Here is a 24,807-nt window from a genome sequence, read left to right as displayed (position 1 = left end):
GCCAAATTTCTTTGTCTAACATGATGTTTTGGTGCTTCATTTGCAAAATCATAACCTAATTTGATGTTTAATAGGCTTTTCCTTGATGCCTCCTTATTATCCAACATATTTGCTTATCCAACATTCTGCCGGCCCGTTTATGTTGGATAAGTGAGACTCTACTGTAATTAAACAAAAACAACATACATACAATTCACAGCATAACAAGATAAGAACTACATACAATATAAAACAGGGATATTATAATAGGGTTGTTGTATGTCTTTCGGGCTGTGTGGCCATGTTCCAGAAGCATTCTCTCCTGACGTTTCGCCCACATCTATGGCAGGCATCCTCAGAGGTTGTGAGGTATACCTCACAACCTCTGAGGATGCCTGCCATAGATGTGGGCGAAACGTCAGGAGAGAATGCTTCTGGAACATGGCCACACAGCCCGAAAGACATACAACAACCCTGTGATCCCGGCCATGAAAGCCTTCGACAAGATATTATAATAGGTAATAATATCAGTCAACCACCAAGTACAGTTCTGTCATGTACATAGGTGGAGGAACGGAAACATCTATGGAAGAGTAGATCTGTTTCTATTTCTAAACTCTCTTTCTCTCTCATGCAGGTGCTTGGAGGCCCTGGTGGTCTTCTACCAGTTGGGGCACGAGGAAGAGCCCTACGTCACCATCACCCGCAAGAAGCACATCCACAAGGACTCCGAGTTTGAGCTGGAGCAAGAAGTGGGGCACACGGTGCGCAGGCTGGCCACCCATCGCAACGCCTTCAAGCGCATGGCCGTCATCCAGGCCTTCCTGGGCTCCACCCCGCAGCTCACCCTCCAGCTGTACGTCAGCGTCGTGGAGCAGTACATCCCCACCAGCCGAGGTAAAGGCAGAACAGGGCTAGAAGGGGAGGCGGGCTCTTTTTCCTGGTAGAAGTACAATGTACATCAGGAAGAACTTCCTCACTGTGAGAAGGGCTGTTCAGCAGTGGAACTCTCTCCCCGGGGCCGTGGTGGAGGCTCCTTCTTTGGAGGCTTTTAAGCAGAGGCTGGATGGCCATCTGTCGGGGGTGCTTTGAATGCGATTTCCTGCTTCTTAGCAGGGGGTTGGACTGGATGGCCCATGAGGTCTCTTCCAACTCTACTATTCTATGATTCTATGATTCTACTCAGTTGGGTTTCCTTAGGTTGAGAAGGAGTCAGGGAACATCTGGACACACAGCAGAGACAGAATGAGGAGGCTTTCAGCATGACTTAAGAGCCAAAGTTTGGGAAATATAACTTTTACAATCCAGTAGTCAATTATGCCCGTCTGCCACTCATTATAGGCTTTGGGAAGTGGCATCCCAACAGCATTTCAAGTGTGGGAAACCACTCTGCATTAAAAAATCACCTCCATCCTGCTAGCAGAAAATTGACATATGCGTATCCGTGAAACCTACATAGTTTTAATTAAGTGTCTCATGCGGCCCGCCCTGTTATATATATATATATATATATATATATATATATATATATATATATATATATAGTGTTGCAGTGTATATGATTATTTATTGTATTGTTTAATTGTATTGTGATATGTTGTTTTATATTTTGCTATATTGTACTGTTCTGGGCATGGCCCCATGTAAGCCGCCCCGAGTCCCCGTTGGGGAGATGGTGGCGGGATATAAATAAAGTTTTATTATTATTATTATTATTAGGTAAAGGTAAAGGTTTTCTCCTGACGTTAAGTCCAATCGTGTCCGACTCTGGGGGTTGGTGCTCATCTCCATTTCTAAGCCGAAGAGCCGGCATTGTCCATAGACACCTCCAAAGTCACGTGGCCATTGGCATGACTGCATGGAGTGCCGTTACCTTCCTGCCGGAGTGGTACCTATTGATCTACTCACATTTGCATGTTTTCGAACTGCTAGGTTGGCAGAAGTTGGGGCTAACAGCAGGAGCTCACTCCGCTCCCTGGAGTCGAACCTGCGACCTTTCGGTCAACAAGTTCAGCAGCTCAACGGTTTAACCTACTGCGCCACCGGGTGCACCAGTTGTATGTTTACATTGTTATAAATTACACTTTGTAATTTATAACTGCCAACCTAGCAGTTCGAAAACATGCAAATGTGAGTAGATCAACAGGTACTGCTCCGGCAGAAAGGTAGCAGTGCTCCATGCAGTCATGCCTATGACCACATGACCTTGGAAGTGTCTACGGACAATGCCGGCTCTTCAGCTTAGAAATGGAGATGAGCACCAACCCTTAGATTCAGACACGACTTGATTTAATGTCAGTGGAAAACCTTTACCTTTAAACATACAACTATGTCATTCTCAAGAGTTCTCCCAGCTACACATATCCAGTTCCGTCAGTTGTTCCTGATGCAGCTCAGTTTCGTGAGCATTGACCTTCTTCATTGCCATTCTCTAGACTTGCTGCAACTTGTTCATATCTTCCTTGAACTGGACACGATCTTGTGGTTAGGTTTGACCAAAGCAGAAGAGATTGGAAGTATTGTTTTGCTCTGTGCACATACCATGTTCTTGTTGACGCAGCAGAGAACGGGGACCCAACAGATCAGTAGTTTGATTTTAGCCTAAAGCCAGTTGCTAGCCCCGACCGGCACATATCTTGAATCATAGGAAATGGTGCGGAACTTGATAGAGCAGAATGTACATTGGTTCAATTGATTCAGTTCCGCTACATTAGCTAGGGACTAAATAAGCTTTATTGGTCTGTTTTTCAACTATCAGGTTGGGGAGAGAGGTGTTTTTGAGACTGTGCCAAAATAAATTGTTTCTCTGTGACTTTTGTTTGTTTGAATGGGCATCATTCATAGAAAATATCTTGGGGATCCGGTTGGCTATTGTCCGACTATTTTGGATGCTGCTTTTCAACCAAAAACAGCCTTCCAAGTGGACCATCATTCATAGAAAATATCTTGGGGATCCGGTTGGCTATTGTCCGACTATTTTGGATGCTGCTTTTCAACCAAAAACAGCCTTCCAAGTGGACCATCATTCATAGAAAATATCTTGGGGATCCGGTTGGCTATTGTCAGACTATTTTGGATGCTGCTTTTCAACCAAAAACAGCCTTCAAAGTGGACCATCATTCATAGAAAATATTTTGGGGATCCAGTTGGCTATTGTCAGACTATTTTGGATGCTGCTTTTTAACCAAAAACAGCCTTCAAAGTGGACCATCATTCATAGAAAATATCTTGGGGATCCGGTTGGCTACTCTCAGACTATTTTGGATGCTGCTTTTCAACCAAAAACAGCCTTCAAAGTGGACCATCATTCATAGAAAATATCTTGGGGATCCGGTTGGCTATTGTCAGACTATTTTGGATGCTGCTTTTCAACCAAAAACAGCCTTCAAAATTGACCATCATTCATAGAAAATATCTTGGGGATCCGGTTGGCTACTGTCAGACTATTTTGGATGCTGCTTTTCAACCAAAAACACCCTTCAAAGTGGACCATCATTCATAGAAAATATCTTGGGGATCCGGTTGGATATTGTCCGACTATTTTGGATGCTGCTTTTCAACCAAAAACAGCCTTCAAAGTGGACCATCATTCATAGAAAATATCTTGGGGATCCGGTTGGCTACTGTCAGACTATTTTGGATGCTGCTTTTCAACCAAAAACAGCCTTCCAAGTGGACCATCATTCATAGAAAATATCTTGGGGATCCGGTTGGCTATTGTCCGACTATTTTGGATGCTGCTTTTCAACCAAAAACAGCCTTCCAAGTGGACCATCATTCATAGAAAATATCTTGGGGATCCGGTTGGCTATTGTCCGACTATTTTGGATGCTGCTTTTCAACCAAAAACAGCCTTCAAAGTGGACCATTATTCATAGAAAATATCTTGGGGATCCGGTTGGCTATTGTCCGACTATTTTGGATGCTGCTTTTCAACCAAAAACAGCCTTCAAAGTGGACCATTATTCATAGAAAATATCTTGGGGATCCGGTTGGCTATTGTCCGACTATTTTGGATGCTGCTTTTCAACCAAAAACAGCCTTCCAAGTGGACCATCATTCATAGAAAATATCTTGGGGATCCGGTTGGCTATTGTCCGACTATTTTGGATGCTGCTTTTCAACCAAAAACAGCCTTCAAATTGGACCATCATTCATAGAAAATATCTTGGGGATCTGGTTGGCTATTGTCAGACTATTTTGGATGCTGCTTTTCAACCAAAAACAGCCTTCAAAGTGGACCATCATTCATAGAAAATATTTTGGGGATCCGGTTGGCTACTGTCAGACTATTTTGGATGCTGCTTTTTAACCAAAAACAGCCTTCAAAGTGGACCATCATTCATAGAAAATATCTTGGGGATCCGGTTGGCTACTGTCAGACTATTTTGGATGCTGCTTTTCAACCAAAAACAGCCTTCAAATTGGACCATCATTCATAGAAAATATCTTGGGGATCCGGTTGGCTATTGTCCGACTATTTTGGATGCTGCTTTTCAACCAAAAACAGCCTTCAAATTGGACCATCATTCATAGAAAATATCTTGGGGATCTGGTTGGCTATTGTCAGACTATTTTGGATGCTGCTTTTCAACCAAAAACAGCCTTCAAAGTGGACCATCATTCATAGAAAATATCTTGGGGATCCGGTTGGCTACTGTCAGACTATTTTGGATGCTGCTTTTTAACCAAAAACAGCCTTCAAAGTGGACCATCATTCATAGAAAATATCTTGGGGATCCGGTTGGCTACTGTCAGACTATTTTGGATGCTGCTTTTCAACCAAAAACAGCCTTCAAAGTGGACCATCATTCATAGAAAATATCTTGGGGATCCGGTTGGCTTTTGTCAGACTATTTTGGATGCTGCTTTTCAACCAAAAACAGCCTTCAAAGTGGACCATTATTCATAGAAAATATCTTGGGGAACCGGTTGGCTACTGTCCGACTATTTTGGATGCTGCTTTTCAACCAAAAACAGCCTTCAAAGTGGACCATTATTCATAGAAAATATCTTGGGGATCCGGTTGGCTACTGTCCGACTATTTTGGATGCTGCTTTTCAACCAAAAACAGCCTTCAAAGTGGACCATCATTCATAGAAAATATCTTGGGGATCCGGTTGGATATTGTCAGACTATTTTGGATGCTGCTTTTCAACCAAAAACAGCCTTCAAAATTGACCATCATTCATAGAAAATATCTTGGGGATCCGGTTGGCTACTGTCAGACTATTTTGGATGCTGCTTTTCAACCAAAAACAGCCTTCAAAGTGGACCATCATTCATAGAAAATATCTTGGGGATCCGGTTGGCTATTGTCAGACTATTTTGGATGCTGCTTTTCAACCAAAAACAGCCTTCCAAGTGGACCATCATTCATAGAAAATATCTTGGGGATCCGGTTGGCTATTGTCCGACTATTTTGGATGCTGCTTTTCAACCAAAAACAGCCTTCAAAGTGGACCATTATTCATAGAAAATATCTTGGGGATCTGGTTGGCTACTGTCCGACTATTTTGGATGCTGCTTTTCAACCAAAAACAGCCTTCAAAGTGGACCATTATTCATAGAAAATATCTTGGGGATCCGGTTGGATATTGTCCGACTATTTTGGATGCTGCTTTTCAACCAAAAACAGCCTTCAAAGTGGACCATTATTCATAGAAAATATCTTGGGGATCCGGTTGGCTACTGTCAGACTATTTTGGATGCTGCTTTTCAACCAAAAACAGCCTTCAAAGTGGACCATTATTCATAGAAAATATCTTGGGGATCTGGTTGGCTACTGTCCGACTATTTTGGATGCTGCTTTTCAACCAAAAACAGCCTTCAAAGTGGACCATTATTCATAGAAAATATCTTGGGGATCTGGTTGGCTACTGTCCGACTATTTTGGATGCTGCTTTTCAACCAAAAACAGCCTTCAAAGTGGACCATCATTCATAGAAAATATCTTGGGGATCCGGTTGGCTACTGTCAGACTATTTTGGATGCTGCTTTTCAACCAAAAACAGCCTTCAAAGTGGACCATCATTCATAGAAAATATCTTGGGGATCCGGTTGGATATTGTCCGACTATTTTGGATGCTGCTTTTCAACCAAAAACAGCCTTCAAATTGGACCATCATTCATAGAAAATATCTTGGGGATCTGGTTGGCTATTGTCAGACTATTTTGGATGCTGCTTTTCAACCAAAAACAGCCTTCAAAGTGGACCATCATTCATAGAAAATATTTTGGGGATCCGGTTGGCTACTGTCAGACTATTTTGGATGCTGCTTTTTAACCAAAAACAGCCTTCAAAGTGGACCATCATTCATAGAAAATATCTTGGGGATCCGGTTGGCTACTGTCAGACTATTTTGGATGCTGCTTTTCAACCAAAAACAGCCTTCAAATTGGACCATCATTCATAGAAAATATCTTGGGGATCCGGTTGGCTATTGTCCGACTATTTTGGATGCTGCTTTTCAACCAAAAACAGCCTTCAAATTGGACCATCATTCATAGAAAATATCTTGGGGATCTGGTTGGCTATTGTCAGACTATTTTGGATGCTGCTTTTCAACCAAAAACAGCCTTCAAAGTGGACCATCATTCATAGAAAATATCTTGGGGATCCGGTTGGCTACTGTCAGACTATTTTGGATGCTGCTTTTTAACCAAAAACAGCCTTCAAAGTGGACCATCATTCATAGAAAATATCCTGGGGATCCGGTTGGCTACTGTCAGACTATTTTGGATGCTGCTTTTCAACCAAAAACAGCCTTCAAAGTGGACCATCATTCATAGAAAATATCTTGGGGATCCGGTTGGATATTGTCAGACTATTTTGGATGCTGCTTTTCAACCAAAAACAGCCTTCAAAATTGACCATCATTCATAGAAAATATCTTGGGGATCCGGTTGGCTACTGTCAGACTATTTTGGATGCTGCTTTTCAACCAAAAACAGCCTTCAAAGTGGACCATCATTCATAGAAAATATCTTGGGGATCCGGTTGGCTATTGTCAGACTATTTTGGATGCTGCTTTTCAACCAAAAACACCCTTCAAAGTGGACCATCATTCATAGAAAATATCTTGGGGATCCGGTTGGCTACTGTCAGACTATTTTGGATGCTGCTTTTCAACCAAAAACAGCCTTCAAAGTGGACCATCATTCATAGAAAATATCTTGGGGATCCGGTTGGCTTTTGTCAGACTATTTTGGATGCTGCTTTTCAACCAAAAACAGCCTTCAAAGTGGACCATTATTCATAGAAAATATCTTGGGGAACCGGTTGGCTACTGTCCGACTATTTTGGATGCTGCTTTTCAACCAAAAACAGCCTTCAAAGTGGACCATTATTCATAGAAAATATCTTGGGGATCCGGTTGGCTACTGTCCGACTATTTTGGATGCTGCTTTTCAACCAAAAACAGCCTTCAAAGTGGACCATCATTCATAGAAAATATCTTGGGGATCCGGTTGGATATTGTCAGACTATTTTGGATGCTGCTTTTCAACCAAAAACAGCCTTCAAAATTGACCATCATTCATAGAAAATATCTTGGGGATCCGGTTGGCTACTGTCAGACTATTTTGGATGCTGCTTTTCAACCAAAAACAGCCTTCAAAGTGGACCATCATTCATAGAAAATATCTTGGGGATCCGGTTGGCTATTGTCCGACTATTTTGGATGCTGCTTTTCAACCAAAAACAGCCTTCAAAGTGGACCATTATTCATAGAAAATATCTTGGGGATCTGGTTGGCTACTGTCCGACTATTTTGGATGCTGCTTTTCAACCAAAAACAGCCTTCAAAGTGGACCATTATTCATAGAAAATATCTTGGGGATCCGGTTGGATATTGTCCGACTATTTTGGATGCTGCTTTTCAACCAAAAACAGCCTTCAAAGTGGACCATTATTCATAGAAAATATCTTGGGGATCCGGTTGGCTACTGTCAGACTATTTTGGATGCTGCTTTTCAACCAAAAACAGCCTTCAAAGTGGACCATCATTCATAGAAAATATCTTGGGGATCCGGTTGGCTACTGTCAGACTATTTTGGATGCTGCTTTTCAACCAAAAACAGCCTTCAAAGTGGACCATTATTCATAGAAAATATCTTGGGGATCTGGTTGGCTACTGTCCGACTATTTTGGATGCTGCTTTTCAACCAAAAACAGCCTTCAAAGTGGACCATTATTCATAGAAAATATCTTGGGGATCTGGTTGGCTACTGTCCGACTATTTTGGATGCTGCTTTTCAACCAAAAACAGCCTTCAAAGTGGACCATCATTCATAGAAAATATCTTGGGGATCCGGTTGGCTACTGTCAGACTATTTTGGATGCTGCTTTTCAACCAAAAACAGCCTTCAAAGTGGACCATCATTCATAGAAAATATCTTGGGGATCCGGTTGGATATTGTCCGACTATTTTGGATGCTGCTTTTCAACCAAAAACAGCCTTCAAAGTGGACCATTATTCATAGAAAATATCTTGGGGATCCGGTTGGCTACTGTCAGACTATTTTGGATGCTGCTTTTCAACCAAAAACAGCCTTCAAAGTGGACCATTATTCATAGAAAATATCTTGGGGATCTGGTTGGCTACTGTCCGACTATTTTGGATGCTGCTTTTCAACCAAAAACAGCCTTCAAAGTGGACCATTATTCATAGAAAATATCTTGGGGATCTGGTTGGCTACTGTCCGACTATTTTGGATGCTGCTTTTCAACCAAAAACAGCCTTCAAAGTGGACCATCATTCATAGAAAATATCTTGGGGATCCTGTTGGCTATTGTCAGACTATTTTGGATGCTGCTTTTCAACTAAAAACAGCCTTCCAAGTGGACCATCTTGCAAATTTAATTTAAAAGGAGGTGTTGTTTTCCACCTTGGTTTATTTCAAACACGAGGCACATGTTTTCAAAATACAAAGCATGTTTCTTTTTGCGCTGAAAGGCTGCAGCGCCCACTGGTTGCTTGCCGTTTCATTATAAACACAGCGAGCTTCAATGCTCAGCTTCAGAGCATGACTCATGGCGTTGTGTGATTGCGTGGGAATCCTGTTGTCTTTTGCCATTCCAGAAAAACATGTTTGAGCTGCCGAGGAATGCCGAGGTTCAAAATTAGGTACGCGTAAATAAATAATAACCCATCCTGTCCCATTTTGCGATATACTCTGTTGTTTGCATCAAAGTGTATCTCTCAGTATATAATAGGGTTGTGCAGGAAGTTCCCAAAGGCACATACCGTATAACCTAAGGGCCAGGATGTATCTGTCACAGGGAGATTTGTGATTGGATTTCATAACATGCCGGTATGAGATGAAATGCAACTGCAAAAGGCTTAGAGCAAGGCTGGGCAACTTGTGGACTGCCACTCCCATCATCCCTTTTAATCAGTGATATATGATAAGAATAATGAAAGTTGCACCCCAATAATATTTTGAATGCTATTGGGGTCCTTGCCTGGTTTTGTTGTAAAAAATATTGTTGGTTCTGTTTTGTGTCACCTGCAGTTTGGTTCATGAATTCAACGCATGAGAGATAGAGGAGCGAGAAGGCATGAGCTGGGCATAATAAACATTTATTTCAGTCACAGTATCTTGGTGGCACGGTGTGTTAAAGCGCTGAGCTGCTGAACTTGCGGACCCAAAGGTCCCAGGTTCAAATCCCGGGAGCGGAATGAGCGCCTGCTGTTAGCCCCAGCTCCTGCCAACTTAGCAGTTCGAAAACATGCAAATGTGAGTAGATGAATAGGTACTGCTCCGGCAGGAAGGTAACGGCGCTCCATGCAGTCATGCCAGTGGCCACATGACCTTGGAGGTGTCTATGGACAACGCCGGCTCTTCTGCTTAGAAATGGAGGTGAGCACCAACCCCCAGAGTCGGTCACGACTGGACTTAACGTCAGGGAAAAGCTTTACCTTTACCTTTTTATCTTGGTGATGTTTGGGACTACCTTCCTGATGTCTGGGACTAGAATCTCCAGAAATCTAAAGTATCTGTGTCACTAAGTTGCCTCTCAAGATACGGAGAAGAGACTTTTTAAATTGTGTCAGAACATACTGAAAGTCGCTTCTAGTGTAAGCGAATTGGCCATCTACAGAGACGTTGCCCAGGGGAACGTACGGATGTGTTACCATCCTGTGAGAGGCTTCTCTCCTGTCCCTGCAAGCTAGAACTGACAGACGGGAGCTCACCCTGTCTCATGGATTCGAACTGGCAACCTTCAGGTCAACAACCCAACCTTCAGGTCAGCAGTCGAGCCGGCACAAGGGTTTAACCCATTGTGCCACAACTGCAGGCTGGAAGATATATCCAAATCAACATGGAAGATACGAGTCACTATTACCATGGTCAGAATCCAGTTATAATCTATAGTTAGCCTTGAGTGTGGTGTAGTGGATTTGGGCATTGAACTATGAATCTGGAGACCAACGTTCAAATTTCTGCTCAGCCATGGAAACCGTTTAGGGACCTCTAGCAAGTCATACACTGTCAGCCTCAGAAGGAGGCAAAGGCAAACCTGCTCTTTTCTTGCCAAGAAAAATCCATAATAGGTTTATTTATTTATTCATTTCAATTATTTATACCCCGCCCTTCTCACCCGAGGAGACTCAGGGCAGCTTACAAGGGGCAATTAATGCAGTTAAAACAGTCATAAAATACAATATACAAAGTTTAAAACAATGCAAAGTGCTTGTGTCATTCATCCACCAGGTTTGCCTTAGGAACAGCATAAGTCAAAGCAACCTGAAGGCTCACAACAACAACCTGCAGTTATGCATTAGTGTTCACAATCCCTACTTAACCTCTAGTTTAGGGTCTATTTAGGGACCCTACTTACCAATAAGTGGCCATTGGGAGTGATCAGAAATTCCTACTCCTTCTTGCACAACCAATCTCTGTCATGAAGGGAATTTGTGAAAAGTGTTTTGTTTCTGCATTTGGTGCTGCTATTTGTGTAGGACTTTTGGACCGTGCTGATTGGCAGGCCCCACGTCAGTTGGGTAGAGAACCCACTCGGGTTTTCAATCTGAACTTTAAAAGGAGCTGTTCGAGGTGTCAAACCTATTTTGGAGATACACCCAGCGAAATGAAGCAGAAATACAACAGGGACTGTCTTACTAAATTTTGAAAGAAATGATATAATATATTTACTACTAGCTGTGCCCGGCCACGCGTTGCTGTGGCGAAGTATGGTGGTATGGCAAATAAAGTATTGAGGAATTGGTGGTAGTTAAGGTAAAGGGTAAAGGTGTGGAGTCCAGATAATCCAGTTAAAGCAGATAATATAAGATTATATGGGTTATATAGCTGTGTGGAAGGGCCTTGAGTCTACACTGCCATCTAATCCAGTTAAAATCTGATAATCTGTATTTTATAGGCAGTGTGGAAGAGGCCTAAGTGAGACCTAACTCTGCCTGTCCCCTGGGCTGAGTGGGTTGCTAGGAGACCAAGTGGGCGGAGCTTAGCCTTCTAACTGGCAGCAATTGGATAAAAACAATTATTCCTCTCCCTCTAATTAGGACTTTATTTTTCTTTTCTTTTTGTTGTATCAATCTAGAGGAGCCCCCGGTGGCTTAGGGGATAAAAGCCTCGTAACTTGAAGGTTGGGTTGCTGACCTGAAAGCTGCCAGGTTCGAATCCCACCTGGGGAGAGTGCGGATGAGCTCCCTCTATCAGCTCCAGCTCCATGCGGGGACATGAGAGAAGCCTCCCACAAGGATGGTAAAACATCAAAACATCCGGGCGTCCCCTGGGCAACGTCCTTGCAGACGGCCAATTCTCTCACTCCAGAAGCAACTCCGGTTGCTCCTGACACGAAAAAAAACACAAAAAAAACCCTAGAGGCGTGGATGATGGGTTGTGTTGTCAATTTTCGAGTTTGTGGGGTGTTTAGTTTTGTTCTTTTGGCGGTCGCCAGGATTCCATCACTCTTTTATATATATAGATAGATTGCAAGTTTACAATTACATCAGTTTAGCAAACTTGAGCCTGAGGAAATAGTGATGAGTCCAATGTCCGGCACTGTGTTGTAGCCAAGGCTGACGGGTTAAAGGCCAGGGCTTTTTTGATTAGCTGGGATCAAACAATTGTCCTGAATTTTCAATCCCGCTGGACTAGATTTCCCCAGCAGCAACCTATTGTTGCAATGCAAATGAACTTAATCTTAAATAAGCCTTACACAAAATCTGCTCCGGGTGGGTATGAAAACTACCAGAACCAGTTTGTTGACTGAGATAAACTGAATTGATTTTATGTTTTGATGCAATTGAGGGTGCGGTTGCTGACAGTTCTGAGCCACGGTGTGTCCAAGTGTACCTCTTGCAAGGTCTCTCCGTGACTCCGAAAACACGTGAACCTAGGATTTCCCCCAATCCAGGTTCTTATCTGCCATCCGCACTCTGACTCACTGTGCAAAGAAATGGGTCCCAACAGTAAACCTCACAGAACTGTAAAAAATAAATAGTTTGGTGTCAGATTCTTCCTATTTAGATTTCCCCTTAGACTCTGCTTGAAGCCCTAAGGTTGTAAATAGCTAATAGTCCACAGTGCAAGCATGTTTATAAAACAAGGCCTGGCTTGTTGAACTGAAATCGGAGAAGCAGAATGCAAATAACTGGCTGCCTTCCAGGGCTCAGGTCTTTACCTATCTACAGGAAGTGATTTTTTAAAATGCTGGACCATTTGCTTAAAACTCTAAAGCAGGGGTCCGCAAACTTTTAAAGCCGAGGGCCGGTCCACAATCCTTCAGACTGTTGAGGGGCCGAATTATCATTTGAAAAAAAAAATACAAACAAATTCCTATGCATACTGCATATGTCTTATTTGTAGTGCAAAACAACAACAACAACGAAAGAATACAATATTTAAAAATGAAAACAATTTTAACCAACATAAAACTATTAGGATTTCAATGGAAAGTGTGGGCCTGCTACTGGCCAATGAGATAGTCAAGTGAATTAGGATTGTTGTTGTTGTTGTTGTGTGCCTTCAAGTCATGTCAGACTTTGGCCGAGCCTAAGTCTAAAATTAATTATTCATTTACTGCATTTATTTACTACATTTATATCCCACCCTTCTCACCCCGAAGGGAACTCAGAGCAGCTGTATGTATATACAATATATTATATTATTAGCATAACACAATATTAGCATTATATATTAGTATATTGAATTATACCACTATACTGTTATATAATATGTAATATATAACATATAATTAATACTAGCTGTGCCCGGCCACGCGTTGCTGTGGCATATGGGAATTCTTTGTTAGGTAGGTGGAATAACAGTGAATAGCTTTATAGCCTGAAAGCCTGGCCATTTTCTTATGTGAATCCTTGTTTGGTGATGTGGAATAGAAAGGAATAGGCTTGCTGCTTGGAAGGTTAGGTAGTTGCCTTTTAGGGGAATGTTTTTTTGGGGTGGTAGAATTGTAATGAATAGCCTCGGTGGTTCAAAGCCTGGGTGCTTGCTACCTAAGGGAAATCTTTGGTTGGTCAGCTTCAGAGTAGTATCACTGTTTCAAAGCCTGGTCACCTTTTACGAAGGTTAATCTTTTATTGGTGTGGTTGAATTGCACTGAATATCCTTGCAGCTCCAATGTCTGGCTGTATTTATTATTTTGTATTATATATATATATTACAAAATATAGAAAGCATGGCGCATAGCCTGTTGTGGGTTTTGGCCTTTTTTTGGTGTTGTGATTGTGTTTTTTGTGTGATTGTGTTGTATCTTACTGGAGGCAGGGATGATGGATTGTGTTGCCAATTTTAGAGTTTGGGGGGTGTTGGGTTTTGTTGTTTTGTGAGTCGCCGTGATGCCAAAAGCCTTTTATATATATAGATTATTATATGGTATTACTATTAGTATTATATTGTATAACATAAGATTATTACCAATATTATACGTATATACAATATATTATTAAAACTGATATAAAAATAAAAATATTATATTATAAAACTGAGGGCGGGGGGCCAGGTAAATGACCTTGGAGGGCCGCATCCGGCCCCCGGGCCTTAGTTTGGGGACCCCTGCTCTAAAGCCTTGGTTAGGGGCTGTGTGTGCATGTGTTTCTCCAAATGTGCATTAAACGTGCACACAATTAATACTTCCTCCCTTTACCATGGTCCAACGCATTTATTTACAGTATTTACAGTATTTATACAGTATTTATATTCCGCCTTTCTCACCCCGAAGGGGACTCAGGGCGGATTACAATGAACACATATATGGCAAACATTCAATGCCAACAGACAAACAACATTCAGTTTTAGACAGACACAGAGGCATTTTTTAACATCTTTCCAGCTTCACGATTCCGGCCACAGGGGGAGCTGTTGCTTCACCTCCATTGGTGGCTGTTCTTCCTCTTCTTTTCCTCGTGAGCAGTTTTATGGTGTTGTAGATTAGTTAAATTAGCCTCCCGCATAAAGCGTACCTAAATTTTCTCTACTTGACAGATGCAACTGTCTTTCGGGGCTGCTAGGTCAACAGCAAGCTGGGGCTATTTTTTTTTTTTTATGGTTTAACCCAACCCGGGCTTCGAACTCATGACCTCTCGGTCAGTAGTGATTTATAGCAGCTGGTTACTAGCCAGCTGCGCCACAGCCTGGCCCCAGGCCAATGTTCGCACAGTCTCCATTCAAATGGCAATTTATTGGCAACCAGTTGCATGAAAAACAGCAGTATCAGAAGCCAGAAAGGAAGTGGTGTTTTTGCAACACCGTAAAGCCTCTTTCCATGTTCCTATTTGGGGCTGCTCTTCCAGCACGGCACCAAATCCACTCCCACAGTCTCAGCATTTCCTCAGGCTTCCTCCCACCTGATGTTCCCACCTTGCAGGTTGTGGCATTACTTTGCATCCTTTGATTTTCATAGTCTATTTTGAGAGCTGAATTTCAAGCTCTACATGGCTGTTTGATATGTTTTATTGAAACTGTGTAACCATTTGTTACTTTTATTGTTTTTATTTTTATCTATGTTTTTGTTTTTGATGGATCATTTGTATTTGTATCTAAGGGCATTAGCCCCATATGTAAGCCGCCCCGGATACCAATTGGGAGATGGTGGCGGAGTATAAAAATAAAGTTGCTATTATTATTATTTTATTATGTCACAGCAAACTAGATAGATATGCTGGATTTCGTATCACAAAGTCACAAGTCGAGCACTTCCCAAGTGTCTAGGACTGTGTGATTTATTATTTTATTATGTCACAGCAAACAAGATAGATATGCTGGATTTCGTATCACAAAATCACAAGTCGAACACTTCCCAAGTGTCTAGGACTGTGTGATTTATTATTATTATTATTATTATTATTATTATTATTATTATTATTATTATTATTATTTTATGACACAGCAAACAAGATAGATATGCTGGATTTCGTATCACAAAATCACAAGTCGAACACTTCCCAAGTGTCTAGGACTGTGTGATTTATTATTATTATTATTATTATTATTATTATTATTATTATTATTATTATTATTTTATTATGTCACAGCAAACAAGATAGATATGCTGGATTTCGTATCACAAAATCACAAGTCGAACACTTCCCAAGTGTCTAGGACTGTGTGATTTATTATTATTATTATTATTATTATTATTATTATTATTATTATTATTATTTTATTATGTCGCAGCAAACAAGATATGCTGGATTTTGTATCACAAAATCACAAGTCGAACACTTCCCAAGTGTCTAGGACTGTGTGATTTATTATTATTATTATTATTATTATTATTTTATTATGTCACAGCAAACAAGATAGATATGCTGGATTTCGTATCACAAAATCACAAGTCGAACACTTCCCAAGCATCTAGGACTGTGTGATTTATTATTATTATTATTATTATTATTATTATTATTATTATTATTATTTTATTATGTCACAGCAAACTAGATAGATATGCTGGATTTCGTATCACAAAGTCGCAAGTCGAACACTTCCCAAGTGTCTAGGACTGTGTGATTTATTATTATTATTATTATTATTATTATTATTATTATTATTATTATGTCACAGCAAACAAGATAGATATGCTGGATTTGGTATCACAAAATCACAAGTCGAACACTTCCCAAGTGTCTAGGACTGTGTGATTTATTATTATTATTATTATTATTATTATTATTATTATTATTATTATTTTATTATGTCGCAGCAAACAAGATAGATATGCTGGATTTCGTATCACAAAATCACAAGTCGAACACTTCCCAAGTGTCTAGGACTGTGTGATGTATTATTATTATTATTATTATTATTATTATTATTATTATTATTATTATTATTTTATGACACATCAAACAAGATAGATATGCTGGATTTGGTATCACAAAATCACAAGTCGAACACTTCCCAAGTGTCTAGGACTGTGTGATTTATTATTATTATTATTATTATTATTATTATTATTATTATTATTATTATTATTTTATGACACATCAAACAAGATAGATATGCTGGATTTCGTATCACAAAATCACAAATCGAACACTTCCCAAGTGTCTAGGACTGTGTGATTATTATTATTATTATTATTATTATTATTATTATTATTTTATTATGTCACAGCAAACAAGATAGATATGCTGGATTTGGTATCACAAAATCACAAGTCGAACACTTCCCAAGTGTCTAGGACTGTGTGATTATTATTATTATTATTATTATTATTATTATTATTATTATTATTATTTTATGACACAGCAAACAAGATAGATATGCTGGATTTCGTATCACAAAATCACAAGTCGAACACTTCCCAAGTGTCTAGGACTGTGTGATTATTATTATTATTATTATTATTATTATTATTATTATTATTATTTTATGTCACAGCAAACAAGATAGATATGCTGGATTTCGTATCACAAAATCACAAGTCGAACACTTCCCAAGTGTCTAGGACTGTGTGATTATTATTATTATTATTATTATTATTATTATTATTTTATGACACAGCAAACAAGATAGATATGCTGGATTTCGTATCACAAAATCACAAGTCGAACACTTCCCAAGTGTCTAGGACTGTGTGATTTATTATTATTATTATTATTATTATTATTATTATTATTATTATTATTATTATTTTATTATGTCGCAGCAAACAAGATAGATATGCTGGATTTTGTATCACAAAATCACAAGTCGAACACTTCCCAAGTGTCTAGGACTGTGTGATTTATTATTATTATTATTATTATTATTTTATTATGTCGCAGCAAACAAGATAGATATGCTGGATTTTGTATCACAAAATCACAAGTCGAACACTTCCCAAGTGTCTAGGACTGTGTGATTTATTATTATTATTATTATTATTATTATTATTATTATTATTATTATTATTATTTTATGACACAGCAAACAAGATAGATATGCTGGATTTCGTATCACAAAATCACAAGTCGAACACTTCCCAAGTGTCTAGGACTGTGTGATTATTATTATTATTATTATTATTATTATTATTATTATTATTATTATTTTATGTCACAGCAAACAAGATAGATATGCTGGATTTCGTATCACAAAATCACAAGTCGAACACTTCCCAAGTGTCTAGGACTGTGTGATTATTATTATTATTATTATTATTATTATTATTATTATTATTATTATTATTATTATTTTATGACACAGCAAACAAGATAGATATGCTGGATTTCGTATCACAAAATTACAAGTCGAACACTTCCCAAGTGTCTAGGACTGTGTGATTTATTATTATTATTATTATTATTATTATTATTATTATTATTTTATTATGTCGCAGCAAACAAGATAGATATGCTGGATTTTGTATCACAAAATCACAAGTCGAACACTTCCCAAGTGTCTAGGACTGTGTGATTTATTATTATTATTATTATTATTATTTTATTATGTCGCAGCAAACAAGATAGATATGCTGGATTTTGTATCACAAAATCACAAGTCGAACACTTCCCAAGTGTCTAGGACTGTGTGATTTATTATTAATATTATTATTATTATTATTATTTTATTATGTCACAGCAAACAAGATAGATATGCTGGATTTCGTATCACAAAATCACAAGTCGAACACTTCCCAAGTGTCTAGGACTGTGTGATTTATTATTATTATTATTATTATTATTATTATTATTATTATTATTATTATTATTATTATTTTATTATGTCGCAGCAAACAAGATAGATATGCTGGATTTTGTATCACAAAATCACAAATCGAACACTTCCCAAGTGTCTAGGACCGTGTGATGTATTTTTGGATGATGCGCGCAGATCCCAGTAGGGTGGCCTTTTGCAGTTGGCAGATCGTGATTTTGTCAATGTCTATTGTTTCCAAATGCCGGCTGAGATCTTTTGGCACGGCACCCAATGTACCGATCACCACCGGGACCACCTGCACTGGTTTCTGCCAGAGTCTTTGAAGTTCAATCTTGAGGTCCTGATAGCGGCTGAGTTTTTCCTGTTGTTTTTTGTCAATGCGACTGTCACCTGGTATGGCAATATCAATGATCCAAACCCTTTTCTTTTCCACAACTGTGATCTCTGGTGTGTTGTTACCCAGCCCACTGTGAGTCCCTTGTGAACTTGGAAAGGGCAGTCCTAATTTGCCATGGAGAGCCTTCCATTTGCCAGATGGGCTAGATATTGTCTGCAGAACAGATTTGGTCCTTTGACAACCACTGATATATGTGCCAGCTCTAATGCATATTTCCATGCTATTTTGAGAAGGTGGAGGAATCAGATGACAAGAGTAGAGAAAGGCTTGCTGTTTCAGGAGAAGATGAAACCTCTGTATCAGGACATACATGTCAGGACCAGGCTATTTCTGGCTTGGATCTCTAGCGATCTTTACCTCTCTGGTGGTAGATACCCCAACACCTGCCCCAGGCAACTTGTCTAGCCTTTCCCTTCATCAAGGCACGCCCTGTTGATATTTTGCAATCTGCAGATGGGTGGAGATGAGATTTGTGGATCACAGTCTATTTGGCTTTTTAATTCCACCCTAAAGCAAAAATTGCACCCTAATTCAGAGCCCTGGAATTAGTTTTTCCTACTAGAACTATGCAGAGCTCAATGCCTCCCATGCCTAAACCCAACTCCTCATTTAGAATCACAGAGTGGGAAGAGACCACAAAAGCCATCTAATCTAAGCAAGGAAGTGAAGGTAAAACAGTACCGTATATACTCGAAGATAAGCTGAGTTTTTCAGCCTTTTTTTTTTCAGCTGAAAAAGCCTCCCTCAGCTTATAATGGGATCAAGGTTAAGGCCGGGCAACAGAACCTGGAGGCCATTGCTTGCAATCTATATATATAAAAGGGTAATGAAATTTCAGCCTAGGACAAAACAAAACACTAAACTTGGCAGCACAACCTCTCATCCATGCCTCTACGTTCATACAACAAAAAGCAAAGAAAAATAAAGTCCTAATTAGAGGAGAGGAATAATTGTTTTTATCCAATTGCTGCCAGTTAGAAGGCGAAGCTCCGCCCACTTGGTCTCCTAGCAACCCACTCAGGCCAGGGGACAGGCAGAGTTAGGCCTCACTTGGCCTCTTCCACACTGCGTATAAAATACAGATTATCAGATTTTAACAAGATTACAGTATATGACTGTGTAGACTCAAGGCCCTTCCACACAGCTATATAACCCATTTATAATCTTATATTATCTGCTTTGAACTGGATTATCTGGACTCCACACTACCATATAATCCACTTCAGTGTGCATTTTATACAGCTGTGTAGAAGGGGCCTCATATAATCCAGTTCTAAACAGATAATATAAGATTATAAATATAATATGTAATAATTACTGTAATATAATAATACAGAACAATATAATCTCTAAAATCAGGACAGTAAATAAAGAGCAACACTCTGAAAGCATAAGCCACAGCAACACGTGGCCGGGCAAAGCTAGTATATGATATATATTTCTCTCTTACGCTCCCTTATCAGTGTGTTTTCCAAAGCCTCCCCTGCTCTTAACCAAGGGAGTGTTTTGAAAAGGGAAGGATGCCCTTGAGAGTCAGGAAGAATAAAAATCCATTAATCTTATAAAAGCATTTTCCCCTGAAATATTTGTTATTCTCTCCTACAGATATATAGGCATTAACCCCCTGCATGCATTTGCAATCCCTATGTACTTCTATCTATCTATCTACATTAATTTTACATATGAATTTTCCCTTCATGCTTGCAGGTCTTTGCAAATCCTATATACATATAGATCCATGTAGCTGTATATCTGTATCCATATATATACATTATTTAACCTACTGACGCCTCAGTTAATGTAATTTTATTGGTATCTATTTTTATTTTTAAATTTACCAGTAGCTGCTTCATTTTCTACCCTCGGCTTATACTCGGGTCAATAATTTATCCGTTTTTTGTGGTAAAATTTGGTGCCTTGGCTTATATTCGGGTTGGCTTATACTAGAGTATATATGGTACTTTTCTTGCTGCTGATCTTAACCAAACAGAAATGTACTGATATACTATAAATCACCAGCAGTATATAATAATAATATAAATGAGTGATGGCATCACGGCGACCCACAAAACAACAAAACACCCCACAACCTCGAAAATTGACAACACAACCCATCATCCACGTCTCTAGGTTGATACAACAAAAAGAAAAGAAAAATAAAGTCCAAATTAGAGGGAGAGGAATAATTGTTTTTATCCAATTGCTGCCAGTTAGAAGGCTAAGCTCCGCCCACTTGGTCTCCTAGCAACTCACTCAGCCCAGGACGCAGGCAGAGTTAGGCCTCACTTAGGCCTCTTCCACACTGCCTATAAAATACAGATTATCTGATTTTAACTGAATTAAATGGCAGTGTAGACTCAAGGCCCTTCCACACAGCTATATAACCCATTTATAATCTTATATTATCTGCTTTAACTGGATTATCTGGACTCCACACCTTTACCCTTTACCGTAACTACCACCAATTCCTCAATACTTTATTTCCCATACCACCATACTTCGCCACAGCAACACGTGGCCAGGCACAGCTAGTAATAATAATAAAACTTTATTTATACCTCGCCACCATCTCCCCACGGGGACTCGGGGCGGCTCACATGGGGCAAGGCCCGGTCAACATAGTTCACAAAAGTAACAACATAAATACATTAGCACAATATACACAGGTTAAAACACAATAAGGTAATAAAACAAGAGTTAATACATCAGTAATAATATCACACAACCACCAATACAATATGACATCTACTCTGTGCTGTAAACTATTTGAGCAACATGTATTTCAGCAGAATGTCACAAGTCCTGGTGATGTCCTTGATTTATCTAGTGCTGTGAAAGCTGTGCTCTTTACAGGGAATCCACAGCAGTAGCTCTCTCTTTTGTCTTTGCTTAAAGGTCTTCGAGTAGGAGACCTTTTTAATCTATAGCCACGGCATGATCGCTGATACCATGTTTCCCCGAAAATAAGACAGTGTCTTATATTAATTTTTGCTCCCAAAGATGTGCTAGGTCTTATTTTCAGGGGATGTCTTATTTTTCCATGAAGAAGAATTCACATTTATTGTTGAACAAAAAAATGAAGATTTATTATATACGGTACTGTAGCTGTCATCACAAACCAGCATAACCAGACAAACTGTGAATCCTATCAAGAATTTCTTGTTCCTACCGTTATTTCCATGTACAACTGGTATGTACATTTACCAATCCTGCATGCTCTGGTGTTCTGTTTGGCAGGCACTGGGCAAACTTCCAAACAAAAACTTTGCTAGGTCTTACTTTCGGGGGAGGCCTTATATTTAGCAATTCAGCAAAACGTCTACTAGGTCTTATTTTTGGGGGATGTCTTATTTTCGGGGAAACAGGGTAATACCTATGGAACCATGTTTTGATACAGCCGATGGGCTAATCAATAAAATGTGATTGATTGACTCCCTATGGAACCATTCTCTTTGCACATTTTGTTGTTGATGGTCAGCACTTTTTTCTCCATACTCACCCTGTGGTTTTTCCTTCCTCTTTCTAGCAGTCCTCATGTGCATCTGTTTGCTGTCGGTCACCTACGGAGCATTGGTCTGCAACGTCTTGGCCATCCAGATCAAGTACGATGACTACAAGATCTGCCTGCGCCCACTGGCCTTCATCTGCATCATCCTCTGGCGCAGCTTGGAAATCTCCACCCGCATCACCATCTTGGTTTTCTTTGGGAGCGTCTTCAAGCAGTACGCCATGGCTGTTGGGGGAGCCAACTTCCTGCTGTTTTTCTTCCTGCCGTGGGTCCAGTTTTGGAGGAGCAGCGGCCAGCTGCCCGACAGCGTGGAGAAGAATTTCAGCAAAGTGGGCACGGTCTCGGTCCTGTGCTCCATCACTTTGCTGTATGCTGGCATCAACGTCTTCTGTTGGTCCGCAGTGCAGCTCAAGTTGGCTGACCGAGACTTGATTGCCAAGTCCCAAAATTGGGGGTGCTTGCTTTTGTTCTACGTCTTTCGGGGAGTGGAGAACGTTGTGCTGATCCTCTGCTGGTACTTTTTCAAAACGGAGATCTATGACTATATCTGCACCCCGATGTTAGTGTTGCAGCTCACGGTGGCCTACTGCACCTCCATCACCTTCATGCTTGTCTTCATGGAGTACCTCCACCCCTGCCGCAGTCTCTTTAAACACAACATCTCTGACTTTTTGCAGTGCGTCTGCTGCCAGTGGGCACCCCAACCATTGCATTTGGAGCCCCCCTTTGAACCGGGTGTAAGGCATAGCGTCGTCTGATGGAAGAGATACAGAACCAATCACAAACCGATTTGCCAATGCAAGCAGGATGTACCCACACACCTTGCCTAAACTTCAGTACACACTTTACTGGAGGAGACAGGCTGTAATTTTATGGTGCTATGCTCCATGTGCAGGTGGCATGGTGACAGCGGTGGCCAGAATCAGCCATTTGGAGCATCATCTGGACCAGCAGACCCAATCAGGATGGATCTCCAACCATGGTACGCGCACACAGCTGGGCAAACAGATGTTTGGGATGTGACTTTTGCCGGCAGGGCTCTCACTTGAAGAGACTGTGTCGTCTGTTGGAATGATTGCCTCAGTGGCATCTGTGTGTAAAAATGGCCTGTTTGGTATTTCAGCCAGTTTGAAGGTCAAAACTAACTGACTAGCAGGCAGGAGAGATGGTCTGGTGGACATAAACCTCTTAACACAGAGTATCCTTATCTCACATCAGGCTTCCTGAGGTCACATACCGTTGTATCCTAATATGTTAAAGGGGTCTAGAGACACCCTTGATGTGTCAGTTGTAACTTTTACAATGTGTCTTCTTTGTTTTGTCCTTCCCTCATTGTATTTATTTATTTTATTGATCGGAGACTGGGCAATGCTTAAAGTGTACCAGGAAACATTTTAAAAAGGATTTGGCTGTATCTAATGCTCCTGTTTCTCCTGTGCCATTTAGGGCAGCCTGACGCCTGTTTGAGTTGAGAAGCTCAGATAATGCTGGACAAAGGGCCAAAGAGTTCTGGTCCAGCAGGGATTTGTAGTATAGGAATGGGCAACCTAAGGGTGGGCATTCAAAAGATCTAGGTGAAAGCAGAACATTTTTGTTGCCCCAAAAAGCTGACTATTAGGGTCAGGGCCATGAAGGAAGATGTAGCTGACTGACCAAAACAACAGGTAGGAGAGACCCACATTGCAGCCTTTTGTTGCTGTGCCCCTTTCTCATATTGGAAGCAGGATGCTTCACTCAAGGCCAGAAATAAAGAGTTTTGCAATGGCCAGGTATTTCTGTAAAATTTATAATACATCTATCATGTGCTCTCTTTTAATTTGGAAGGAAACCAGTTACTGGTTGATTCTTAAAGTGTGCGAAACAAAAAGGCTACCAACTGGTAGGATTGGGAAGTAGTCATCAAATTTTAATTTTTTATTGCTTGATTAATTATAAGGTTTCAGATTGTTTCTGTTTCCATTTAGTCATGACTGAAGATGTGCCTGCTAATGGCAGAGACTTCTATAAGGGAGAAGACTCAACTGCATGTGAAAATGCAGAGCATAGCTGGAATGAACACATCTATTGTATTTATAATTGCCCCAAATCTGCCCCTTTGTGCATCAAATGTGAAATCTTAAATTCAATGCTGAAAGTTGTATTTTGAATGTAATTTTTTTTTACCTCAACATTCAAGATTGTTTCGGTAGGCATTGAACATGGGATGTTGTAACCTGACAAACATGGCACATCTGTGCATTGCTGTCTGTGAAATGGTGTTGAGTGCCAAATGTCAGTGATGATTTCGGTTGTTGACTACTACTGCATGCCAGTCACCAAAAGTCGCTACATATTAAATACTGTGAAACATCTGTGATGAAGTGAAATGTTGTATTAGGAGGTGTCATTTTAGATAAGCGTGTGGAGAAAAAAATATGAAAACTTCCTGGAGCATGCTTCATTTCAGATCTACACAAGACACAGGATTTATTTTGGGAAAGTTGTATGCCATAATTAACACAAATGCAATAACTAACTGGCCCAACCTGCTCTTTTGGGGAAAAAAAAACCCCAAAAACATAATATTTTGACTTTTATATATATATATACTAGCTGTGCCTGGCCACGTGTTGCTGTGGCGAAGTATGGTGGTATGGGAAATAAAGTATTGAGGAATTGGTGGTAGTTAAGATAAAGGTGTGGAGTCCAGATAATCCAGTTAAAGCAGATCAGATAAGATTATAAACGGGTTATATAGCTGTGTGGAAGGGCCTTGAGTCTACACTGCCATCTAATCCAGTTAAAATCTGATAAT

At 40.1% G+C, this 24,807-nt stretch overlaps 1 protein-coding gene across 2 annotated transcripts in view; it reads left to right on the top strand.

Moving 5' to 3' along the window:
- Window positions 1-24,364, top strand: part of xkrx (XK related X-linked) — a 38,662-nt gene extending 14,298 nt beyond the window's left edge. Inside the window, exons 2-3 of one of the 2 annotated variants that reach the window (XM_062964092.1) lie at window positions 617-876; window positions 22,035-24,364. In XM_062964092.1, the coding sequence (XP_062820162.1) occupies window positions 617-876; window positions 22,035-22,771 (997 nt within the window). In that variant the 3' untranslated portion in view covers window positions 22,772-24,364. Of the gene's footprint in view, window positions 1-616; window positions 877-22,031 lie in introns of both variants that reach the window. The other variant, XM_062964090.1, reaches the window with a different exon arrangement.
- Window positions 24,365-24,807: the final 443 nt, after the last annotated feature.

Source organism: Anolis carolinensis, unplaced genomic scaffold, assembly GCF_035594765.1.
Source record: "Anolis carolinensis isolate JA03-04 unplaced genomic scaffold, rAnoCar3.1.pri scaffold_12, whole genome shotgun sequence".
NCBI lineage: Eukaryota > Metazoa > Chordata > Lepidosauria > Squamata > Dactyloidae > Anolis > Anolis carolinensis.
The sequence above is the reverse complement of the archived record's forward strand: the minus strand, read 5'-3'. Positions and strand labels throughout refer to the sequence as shown.